This window comes from Stenella coeruleoalba (assembly GCF_951394435.1).
Source record: "Stenella coeruleoalba genome assembly, chromosome: 16".
Classification (NCBI taxonomy): Eukaryota; Metazoa; Chordata; class Mammalia; order Artiodactyla; family Delphinidae; genus Stenella; species Stenella coeruleoalba.
Window position 1 is genome coordinate 399,975 of NC_137162.1, and position 11,458 is coordinate 411,432.

General features: G+C 56.7%; 1 protein-coding gene across 3 annotated transcripts; it reads right to left on the bottom strand.

The window, feature by feature from the left end:
• Positions 1-186: 186 nt before the first annotated feature.
• PAOX (polyamine oxidase) lies at positions 187-8,505 on the bottom strand. 3 transcript variants are annotated; one of them, XM_079899640.1, is made up of 7 exons: positions 8,123-8,505; positions 7,212-7,698; positions 6,127-6,326; positions 4,312-4,564; positions 3,477-3,592; positions 2,583-2,740; positions 187-569 (listed from the first exon to the last, which is right to left on the bottom strand). In XM_079899640.1, exons 1-7 carry the CDS (start codon positions 8,304-8,306, stop codon positions 366-368), a joined length of 1,602 nt encoding a protein of 533 aa, XP_079755766.1. In that variant the 5' UTR covers positions 8,307-8,505; the 3' UTR covers positions 187-365. The 3 variants fall into 3 exon arrangements, with proteins under 3 accessions (XP_079755766.1, XP_079755764.1, XP_079755765.1); XM_079899638.1 differs by having other exon boundaries at positions 3,477-3,589; positions 8,123-8,368; XM_079899639.1 differs by lacking the exon at positions 2,583-2,740 and having other exon boundaries at positions 3,496-3,592; positions 8,123-8,368.
• Positions 8,506-11,458: the final 2,953 nt, after the last annotated feature.

Below are 11,458 nucleotides of genomic sequence, written 5' to 3' on the forward strand. Positions count from 1 at the left end.
GCTGCCACCAGCAACGAGAATTCAGACACCCGTGAACACACCCAGGGTCCAGGGTGGCCGGGGTAGGCGGGCCACGTGCTGGGGGCACAGGGCCCTGCAGTGACCTGAGCCCGGGGCACGATGAGGACAGAGCAACCCATGCTGCAGCTCCGAGGCATAAGGACGACTCTGGACAAAGGACACTTTTACACAGTTTATGTTCTTCCAACCGCATCAGCAGCAGCATCCCACCCCTCCCTTCTCCAGGAAGACTTCGCACTCAGCTCAAGTTCAGCCCTGGCCGGACTCCAGCGACTTGGGAAAGGAGGGAGCTGACCCCAGTGACATTAACATCCCAAATCCCAAGCCCGACTGAACCTTGTCCATCAAAGGAAAGGGTGGGGCCAGCCTCCCCGGGACCCGGGAACTGGGGGAGCAGAGCCGAGCTCAGAGCCGGGCTCAGGCCGCTGTGCCTGCGAATCCCACAGAGCGATGAGCCGGTCAGCCTCCCTCCAGCCGGACAGCAGAGCTCCGTGCGTGGTGGAGTAAAACGTCCGGTGTGTGGCTTCCCCTGCAAACAGGACCTGGAGCTGCAAAGAAGGGTGGGCTTAGGGTGGGTGCCAGGGGTCGGCCACAAGCCTCACACGCTCCTCCCCAAACACAGAGCGAAAAACCAAAAAGACAGACACCAGCAGGAAAAAGATAAGAAAATTCAAGGGCCAACTCAGAAGCCCACCATCCAACCAGAAATCCAGAAAAAGAAAAAGGAAAAAAAAAAAACCACGGTGAGGTAATTCAAGAGCATCCCAGACGAGTGAATATGTGCCAGAAGGCAGCGCCGCTGGGCTCGGAGTGAGCGTGAGTGTGGGGCTTCCTGCTCATTCAAGCTTCCTCAGAGATTTGAAAACCAGGTGACACAGGGAAGAAAGGCATCGGAACGGCCTCAGGCTTCCAGCAGCAACGCAGGAGAACGTCTTCAAAACCCTAAGGGACATGGCTCTCCAAGCAGCATTTACACCCAACGTGGGGCTTTACACGGCTGTGAATCCTCGGACACTCCTCCCACAGAAAGTGCGGTCTGTGTCCGGCCCCTTGAATCTGGGCAGGTTCCTGACCACTTTGTCCAGCAGGTGTGGCAGGAGTGGTGCTTCCTGACTTCCCAGCTCCGTCACTGGAGCGATGCAGCTGCCCCTCCCCAGAAGGCCTGCGCTGGAGCCCCAGGCGGCCACAGGGCAGCGTGACGGCCACCACTCTGTGAGGAAGCCACATGGAGAGGCCTGGGGCAGGTGCTCCAGCCAGCGTCCCAGCCATGCTCAGGACAGACATGAGAGAGGCAGCCTCAGATGACCCCAGCCCCAGCCCTGAGTCACCCCAAGCCCGTCATCTTCCCAGCTGAGACCCCAGATGTCGTGGGGCAGAAACAACCGTCCCACGGTGCCCACCTACAGAATCCATCGGCCCAGAGAAGTGGTTGTTTCCACTGCTGGAAAAGAAACAAAGGCACCCTTGCCAGCTCAGGTGTGGAGAGTGCCCACGGCAAACAGGATGTGTCAACAGTGAGTAGCAGTCTTAGCAAAATTACTGCGGCACACCTTGGAGGGTGGGGAGAGGTCTGAGGGCTGGGTGGGCAGATGAGTGCAAGAAAGCTAAAACTTTATGTGCCGTGGTGAGAATTCAATCAGTAATTCTTAAAACTGAAAAATCAAAGAGCACTTAGAGGGACTTCCCTGGCGGTCCAGCGGTTAAGACTCCGCGCTTCCAGTGCAGAGGGCGCGGGTTCGATCCCTGGTCGGGGAACTAGGATCCCACGTGCCTCGAGGCGCGGCCAAAAAAGAAAAAGGCTTAGAAAACTGAACACAGAATGTTGGATGATGTGGAGCAACTATTGTGAATTTTTAAGTGTGATAACAGTGCTGTGTCCTTGATCTTTTAGAGACGCACACCGAAACATCTGCAAATAAAATGACATCACCTGTGGGACATGCCTAGTAAAGGTATGGGGGAGGCCAGGGCAGTGAGACACCAGGAACAGACAGCTGTGAAGCTGGAGACAGGAACCCAAAGGTTCTGCCAACCTTTGTAACATTTAAAGTTTTACACAGTTAGATGTTTTGTAAAAAGTGGTAGCACTATAATGGAAAAGAACCTGAGAAAAAATACGTGTTGTGTGTGTGCGTATCTGACTCACTCTGCTGTACACCTGAAACTAACACAACAATGTAAATCAACTATACTTCGATTTTATAAAATGGCTTTAAAACAGTGGTAGCACAAGCCTGTTACTGAGAGCAGAATCAGCCTGAAGAACAGTCCGGGAAGGGGCAACGGCATGCCCCCCAGCAGAGTGCTGTATTTTGTTTATTTCATTTTGTTAGCCAGCACCATAGAATCCTCTGACGCTTTAAGCCACATGTATGTATAATTCTGATAAAAATAACACATTGTAAAATTACTGTTAGTTTCAAAAAGAAAATGGACTCTGAGTCTCGGGGCCCCAGCCCCCCACTTGATCGCACCCAGCATCCCTGGCCTTCGTGGGACCTATCCCGGGCCCTGGGCCTTCAGCGGGACCCCAGTGCCCTCGCCAGGCAGCTGCGTCCTACCTGGGCACCCCTGCCGTCCGCAGGGAGAGGCTGGGCTAGCAGGTCCAGGTCGTCCCCGGAGCTGCCCACGGCCACATAGCTGTAGGAGCCCCGGGTGTATGGGGCACTGTGCCAGCGGGACCTCAGCACACTCCTGGGCGCGGGGAGCCGGGGATTCCCTAGACCAAGAGACACTCGCATTAACAAGGAGCCTCTGGGACTTCCCTGGTGGCGCAGTGGTTAAGAATCCGCCTGCCAATGCAGGGGACACGGGTTCGAGCCCTGGTCCGGGAAGATCCCACATGCCGCGAGCAACTAAGCCCGTGCGCCACAACTACTGAGCCTGCGCTCTAGAAGAGCCCGTGCTCCTCATCAAGAGAAGCCACCGCAATGAGAAGCCCACGCACCGCAATGAAGAGTGGCCCCCGCTCGCCGCAACTAGAGAAAGCCCACGCAGCATCGAAGACCCAACGCAGCCGAAAGTAAATTAATTAATTAATTAAAAAAACAACAACAACAGCAACACCAAGGAGCCTCTCACCTTAAGGACTCTTAGCAGCTAAAAGCGAGAGATACTGCCCGGGAGAAAACCAAGGCCCAGAGGGTGTTAGTAAGGGGCTCCCCGCATGAGGCCCTAGAAGCAGAGCCCCCGACAGGCACCGCCGCCTTTCCCAAGCCTCAGCGTCTTGTCTGTGAAGCTCTGATTAGGGACAACTGTGTTCATCTTGGTGGCAAATTTTAGAAAAGAGAAGTGGGAAGTGTCCCTCAGAGACAAGAACTCTTAGTGACGCACTAATGGGAAGGACAGTCCCCAGACACTCAGGGCTGAACCCAGTTCCTGTCTGGTGAGAGGTCTGGTTCCTGTCAGAGACCAGCCACCAGGGCAGGAGGCGGCATGGCCCCTGCAGTCGGTACCTGTCACCCTGCGGAGCACCTGTGTCAGAGACAGGAGCACGTCCTCGTCCGATAGCGTCTCCATGAACTCAGACTCGAGCCCTGCGATGAAGCCGCAGAGCACCTGGCTGGCCCTGCTGGAGAGAAGCAGCGCTGGGACCAGACCCGCAACACCCAGACGGCCTCCACCAGGGCCAGTGGCTCCGCCAGTGTGGCCGTGAACTCCCAGGGCCCCTCGACATGGGGTCTGCAAGGTCAGAACTCTCGGGGCACTAAGACGATTCCTTCTGTCTCCACAACTGAGCGCCGGTGGGGACGGCCACCCCCAGCACCTTCGGGGACTCAACAGAACCTATGAACAGAGCCGGTGGCTTCCCTGCCACCCACACGCACTGGGAAACGCCCCACCACTGCAGTGTCCCGTGAGGCAGCGAGTCACTAACTGTATCAAGTCCTGACCCTCGGGTGCGTGTCTTCCTAATACCCCGTGTGACGGGCCGGAGGGGACGGGGCACACCATGCGGACCCTGGCTCGGCTGCCAGGGGCGTTCGGGCCTGGGTATCTGGCAGACACTTTCTTGTAAATGAGCAAAGTGTGTCTCTTACAAGGAAAACAACTGCAAGTATTTATTACACGTTCCAGGTCCCAAGAGATGCTGACAAGCAGCACACAGTGGGTCTCCATCTGTCCCTGCACGGGGTGGGCCCAGGGTGTCTGTCTCACCACTCAAGGTGCCCTTGGGATCCCTACCCATTCCAACTCTCCAGAAACACCTCACAGAGAATCGACATAGCGCTGGACCCCACGCAGAGCTCACACCAGGTTTCCTTGGAGAAACCTGGGAAGAGCACGTACCCGAAGGAAGGCAGGACCCAAAAGCCAACAAGCTTCTTGAACCAGGCATCCTGCAACTTGGGGGCGGCGTCCTCCAGGGGCGACGTGTCCCTCCACACCACCTGGATGTGCTGGCAGTCTGGCTGCCAGAAAGGCTCCTCAAACTCCAGGAAGATTTTATTGTTGGTCCCAAAGCCTATTTTCCTGATCGCTTCCGCCTTCTCGGTGGGCAGCGGTGGCTCAAAGAAGGTGTCCAGACGTTCTTTAAGAAAACCTGGAATTCATAAGTAGACTCGGTTTACACCACGTCAATCGCTTAAACCAGAACTGATAGCCACAGGAAGGCACCCTGACCCCGTCACAGGAGTCAGAGAAAGAGGTGTCTGGGACCCACGCAGGCTGGCCATCGGGAATCCTGGCCAGCACCTCAGCGGAGGGACACAACAGGCCCCCTGAACACCTGGCCAGGCAGGAACAGGTCGCATGGCCCCCGGACTCCTCTGTGGGGACAGTTCTCCCCCCTGAGCCTTCTGCCTCTCAGTCTGCCCAGGGTTAGCTTGGAGGGGCAGCGAGACATACCGGCTTTACCCAGAAGCCACCTGAAAATTAAGCAGGTTCAGCCCAAAGTCAAACCGCGAGGAGATGAAACATTCGCAGCACAAGCCAACCTCGCAGGTCTGCAAGAAAAGGACGAACAACCCCACAGGAAACAAGGCACCAGCCGTGAGCATGCACAGAGGGGACCGTCCCTCCACGGCCGCCCTCTCAGTGCAGAGCTTCAACTCAGTAGTTCCTGCTACTGGAATTGATCCTACACATACGCGCCCACAAGTGTTTTTAAACACGCACGTGTACAACACTGTGTGCAACAGAACAAGTGAACACCATCTAAATTTGCATCAGTATCAAGTAACGACACCTACATACAAGAAAACACAGTGTGGCTGTAAAGAACAAACGGGACAGGTGCCTGGCCCCCTGTGAACAGTGACCACACAGCCGTAGCGACGCACCTACTGACTGCAGCAGCTTCAGTGACCACGCACCACAATTGTGCATGAACAAGGCCGTCCGCGTAAGAGAAAACACACCACGATAGACCTGTCTGTGCTGATTCGGAAACGAAGGAGCAGCAGAACACTGTGCTAACACGCGTGGTGTGATTCCACCGTGGGAAAAAGGAGCCGGGCACTGAGCAGGCTTATCCACACCCAACTCTCTGCGAGGGGACAGGCGGGACCTGTGGGAGGTGGGCAGAGACTCTTGCCCTTCATCTTCCATCCACTCTGGCACCTGCTAGCTTTGTGAACTTGGGCAATTAAGTGACTTATCTCTGTTCGCATTTGTCAAATGGGGATGGGGCAGATGTGTCCCCGGCTGCCTCAGGAGTAAATGAGATGAGCAGGCACAGACTTGCTTTCAACCATCTCCACCTTTTACCCAACTGCCCGCTCCTACTCCAAGACTTGCGTGTGAAGCATCAGATCTGGAAGCAAATAGGATTATACACACGACTCCTTCCTCGATTACCACCGGGACCTAAACTCGAGACCTGGCTTTCACGCCCTCTCCACCGCTAAGGAAGCAGTTTGGTGAACCTCCCAACCTTTCCATAAATTACCTCCAAAAGGAGTAAGACACTTGCTGCCCTGCATTTTCTCTTCCTGTGAAACTTTATTCCAAAGCACTCGACTGCTACAAAGCACAACCAAGTAACTCTGTCCTAAACTCAGAAGGAAAACGCAGGCTTAGCAGCCAACAAACGCCCCAGAGCCAATGAGGCTGAAGAAAGCCAGAGGCCAGGGGCCCCTGGGGTGGGAGCTGGAGAGCCTTTACCTAACGGCACGGTGACGACCACGTGATGCGCTGGGAAGCAGCCTCCATCCTCACATTCCACCAGCACCGGAAACGTCTCCCCAGGAGCAGAAGCTTCCTCGAAGCACCCATCCCAGTGAATGGTCTTCACTGGCTTGTTAAAAACCATCACGTCCTTGGGCAGGGAGGCCATGATGCGGTCTGTGAGTCCTTGGTAGCCTCTGGGAGAGACAGAGGTGTCCCGTGGTTCGACCAGGCCCTGGAGGTGAGTCTCTGAAACAAGCCCTCCAAGCTCACACCAGATCAAGGAGCTGCAAGGGGCTGTGGTCTTGGCCTGGGGGCCTGGCTCAGCCAGGGAGGAGAGCAGGGAGGGAGGGGGTCTCATGGGAGGGTTAAATGAGCAAAGGGATGCGAAGGTAACCTGTGGAGAGCAGGTCCCTCCTCACCAAGCCCAGGGCTCTTGTTCTGGGCATCTGCCTGGTCACAGTGCCCTCCCTGTGCAGGGCAGTCCTGGAGAGTCTTGTGAGTGCCCCATGGGGGAACAGCCACATCGACACAGAGGAGGGCCTGTCTGCCCATCTCTGAGGTCGAAGCCCCCGCACAGTGCTTACAAGCAGGCGGCCTCCTAAATGTGGGAGGAGTTTTTGCGGTACGCGGGCCTCTCACTGTCGCGGCCTCTCCCGCTGCGGAGCACAGGCTCCGGACACGCAGGCCCAGCGGCCATGGCTCACGGGCCCAGCCGCTCCGCGGCATGTGGGATCTTCCCGGACCGGGGCACGAACCCGTGTCCCCTGCATCGGCAGGTGGACTCTCAACCACTGTGCCACCAAGGAAGCCCTTAATCACTTGTTTTTGAGAACAATTCTTTTCTTTTTCGTAAGTGAGCAAAACTAGGGAAGTAAATGACCAATCTCCCTAAAACAGGGAAGACAAACAGCCCCATGTCTCTCCCACCCATCCCCTGCCTGCCAAAGCTTGGCCTGAGGTACGGGTAGGGACCCCTGGGGTGCATGGGGGGTACTTGGGGTGCATGGGGGGACCCCTGGGAGGCACGGAGGGGTCTGGGTACACGGAGGAATGTCTGGGTGGGTGGGGCACGCACATACCCAGGAAAGGTGCAGTCCAACCCTGGCAGCACAGTGTACTCCCCGAAAGGTGCGAGGGCCACCAGGTCCATGCTGTGGGTACCGCTCACACAGCACTCCACGTTGAACAAGTTGTTCAGGATGGCCAGCTTGAGCCTCTTGGTCTCCTCCTCCTCTGTCCAGCCGGCCATGTGCTGGCGGATCTCCTTCTTGAGGTACTCCCCGACACTGGGGGCGGGGGTCTCAGCCGCATGCAGGAACTCCCTGGTCTGGTCTATGAGACTGTAGAACAGTCTGGCCATCTCCGCCACCAGCTCAGGGCTCACACTTCCCCCGGAGCTGGCATAGGACACAGAGGGCAGGCCCACGTGACCCCCGGTCTCGATCAGCTGGTTCTCCTCCGACAATGCCTTCTCCCCCAGAAGCCCGTACTTGGCAGCCAGCTGGAAGACGGGGTTGCCCTGCGAGGGCCCATGGATCCAGTGAGCGCCCACCTCCACCACACCACCTGGGAGGGAGCAGGAGAGGCGACTGTGAGGCTCCCTCACCTGAGCCCTTCTTCTGTACACGGAGCCCTGCCCTTCCCAAATATGCTCTGAAAATCAGCCGGAGGCCCGCACGGTCCCTGAGGACCACAGACTCTCCCGGCAGGGCCCATCAGACCTAGTTTAAGAGGAACACCCGGGAGGGGCGACCTGGAGGCTGGAGGGGCCCTGCTCATGCGGGCAGCTGAGTTTCGGGGACCAGTGAACTTCGGTTTATTAACTGAAGCAGTGCGAGGATTCACTCAAGGGGCCAGATAAGGGTTCCGGGTCGCTTAACCCCGGACGGAGGCCGAGCCAGGAGTCGGCAGAGCTCTGGCGGCACGGATTGGGCTCTGGGAAGGGGGTCCGGGAAGGAGTTCCGGGAAGGAGTTCCGGGAGGGCTGTTACCGAAGCTGCGCTCCGAGCGGATGCGGCCACCGGCGCGGGCCGTGGCCTCCAGAACCCGCAGGTGCGGAAAGGCCGGGTGGCAGCAGAGCCTCTGCGCCGCGCCCAGCCCCGCGATGCCACCGCCCACCACCAGCACCCGCGGGCCGCGGCCAGGGGCCTCCGCCTGACGGTCACTCGACTGCATCGCGCCGTCCCGGGCAGTTCCCGCGCGTCCCCGCCGCTCGGAGGCTCGGAGAGCCGGGAAGAGACGCGAAGTTGGCCCGGGACGCGGGGCGGGGCCGGAGTTTGAAGGGGGCTCGGGGCGCTGGGCGGGGCAGAAGGCGGGGCCAGAGGTGGACAGGGGCTCAGGGCGCGGGGCGGGGACACGGGGCGGGGCCGGGCACTTGGGGCGGGGCCGGAAGTGGATGGGGGCGCGGGGTGGGGCCAGAAGAGGAAGGGGGCCCGGGGCGGGGCGGAAGGCGGGACTGGAGGTGGAGCAAGGGGCGTGGGGCAAGGCTGTCCCCCCCGCGTCGGCCCCCCTTGGCTCCGCGCGCCCCTCTGGTTTGGGCCTGGGGCAGCCCCTATGGGTCTGGCCCACGCCCTAGGATGGTAGCGGAAGGCCGCCGGGGAGGGCGAGGGCGAGTGCAGAAGGGTCCGTGAGTATTCCCCGGTACCGGCCGGTGTGGGCAAGCGTCCCCACCGAGGGAGAATCGGGGCGGCCGGCTGGCCAGTCGGGTTGTGTCCCCTTCCTAAGAAGACGTGGGGACGGCGACCAGAAGGCGGAGGAGGAGCCTCCTAGCTTCAGACGCGGAGGCGAGCGCCGTCACCTCCCGACCCGGTGGAGCGCGTGGACGGTGGGTGCTGAGATGTCAGGGCGGGACGGGGAGAAAGCCTCCAGGCGACGACACTTTTGTGTGTTGTGTGTGTGTATATACACAGTCACAAGTCTACAAACACAGGATGCAGCACACATAAAGTACAAAGTTCAAGATAAACGGTAAATGGAGAAACAAGTCTTACGTCCCCCCTCCCCCTCCGGCCCCAGGAGAGGAAGACACATTCAAGCCTGCGGCATTTCTGGAGAATTCCTCTAGTTCCCGCAGGTCTCCCCTACTGCCTTGCAGGGATTAGAAAGCTCCTGCCTTCTGCTAAAAGGGTCCTCAGGCTTCCCTGTAAACCCAGTTAGGGCACATCATTCCTTCTCAGCCACACTTGGGTACCGCTGCTCCAAACCACGGCGCACCCGTGCCTCCGTGGACTTTCCGTGGCCACCTGTTCCCTGTGGGGTGAGGGTAGTCAGGGAGAGGAGCTAGCTCCCAGGCTGGGTAGGTAGTCTTTCTGTTTGGGGTGTTCCTCCTTCTCCAGGAGGAGCCCTTCTCGCTCCCTGTGTTGCCCTCCTCAGCCATATATTCTTGTTCTTGGATTCACTTTCCTGTTTTGGTGAAGCTGAAAAGAGGTGTCTGGGAGATCATTTTTTTAAAGATATTGCAAAGCTGAAAATGTCTTCATTTTGCCCTCATACTTGATTTGTAGTTTGCCTGGACATAGAATTCTAGGTCAGAATCTCCTTCCTTCAAACTCTGAAGGCATTGCTCCCTTTCTCTTCCCTCCTAGGAGTGTTGTGAAGAAATCCACAGCTATTCTAATTTCTAATCCTTTACAAGCAGTGGGGACATTTTCCTCCCTGGAAGTTTTTAAGATCTTCTCCTGAAGTTTCACAACGTGGTGCTTCCATGTCCCTCGGTTGTTACTGTGTTGGGCACTCAAAGGGCCCTCAGTCTGGAAACTCCCATCCTTCAATCCTGGCAAATGATGTCATTGATTATTTCACTAATCAGTTGTTTCTACTGATGACTCATCCCTAAGCAAGCTCTTGAGGGTTTACTCTTACCTCTTCCTAAAGTCCTTAATTCAGGCTGTCAGACTTTGAGCCTGGCCCTTGAATGCTCACGTATGTTCTCTCCTGTTTCCCAACTTTACATTTCTGCTCTCCTTTTGTTAGGTAGGTAGTCAGACATTAGCAGCAAGGAGGTGACAGTGGCGAGAAAGACGAGAAGAAGCAGTCGAGTCACACCCAACCATCTGGGGACTCTCCCCTGACCCCACCCAGAACAGTTGAAACTATGGTCATATTGTGGGCAGCTTATCCTGTTAAAGAGGGGCACAGTAACACAAGGGAACTTCCCTGGGCTGCGCATGCCCAGACCAGACAGGTGTATAACCTATAGTAAACCCAAACTCATTATACCATCATTATAATAAAATCCATGTATGGTTTTGCCCCCCGCCCCCGTGGGCGTTTCTTAGCGATTGAAGGATGAGAGAATGCGCAGCAGTAAACTTGTTACAGAGCTTGGGACTGTCGATCAAATAATGATCCCCGTCACTCGCCCCCGCCTCCCTGCAAAATGCTCCTTAAAAGCACCCTTAAGCCTGGGGGCTTCCCTGGTGGCGCAGTGGTTGAGAGTCTGCCTGCCGATGCTGGGGACACGGGTTCGTGGGTTCGTGCCCCGGTCCGGGAAGATTCCACATGTCGCTGAGTAGCTGGGCCCGTGAGCCATGGCCGCTGAGCCTGTGCGTCTGGAGTCTGTGCTCTGCAACGGGAGATGCCGCGACAGTGAGAGGCCCGCTACAGCATAAGTAAATAAATAATAAATAAATAAATATCACCCTTAAGCCTGTACGGGAATGCTGCTTTCAATTCACAGAAACAGCCCACTCTCTCTCTCTCTCTCTCTCTCTTTCTCAGAGTGTACCTTTGCTTTGATAAACTTTGCTTTGGTCTTGCTTCACTTCGCTGAAACAGCCCGCTTTCTCTCTCCCTCTCTCTCTCCCCCTCTCTGGGAGTGTACCTATGCTTAAATAGACTTAGCTTTATGCTTAAGCTTAAAGCGGTAGTTTGCTATTCTTTGCTTACTATCGCGGAACCAAGATTGCTGGTCCGGGTCTTCCGTTGACCTCCTTGGTTAGAGCTATTTTGTTATAACGCACGTCAACCCGGTGACACTTTCTGTGTGATTTCTTCCATTGAGGCTTTCGTTTCTGCTGTCATAGTGTTCATTTCCAGGAGCCCTTTCTTCTCGTACAAATGCTTCTTTTTAGAAAGGGGAGGGTGTCTTCTTGCTTCATCTTCCAGGGAGATTGTCCTCGCTGGTCTGGAGGCGTGAAGTGCTATGCTTCTGCTCTGTTGCTGTGCTCTGGGTTCTTCTTCCTGTTTCTTTTGGCTCTGTCTTCCAGGAAGAAGCTCTCTGAGATGTCAGGTTATGTTTGTCTGTCTGCTGGTGATGAGGAATGGTAGACCAGATGGCTGTTTGTGAGTGGGGCTCATCAAATTTGAGCTTGATTCTGGGTAGGCTG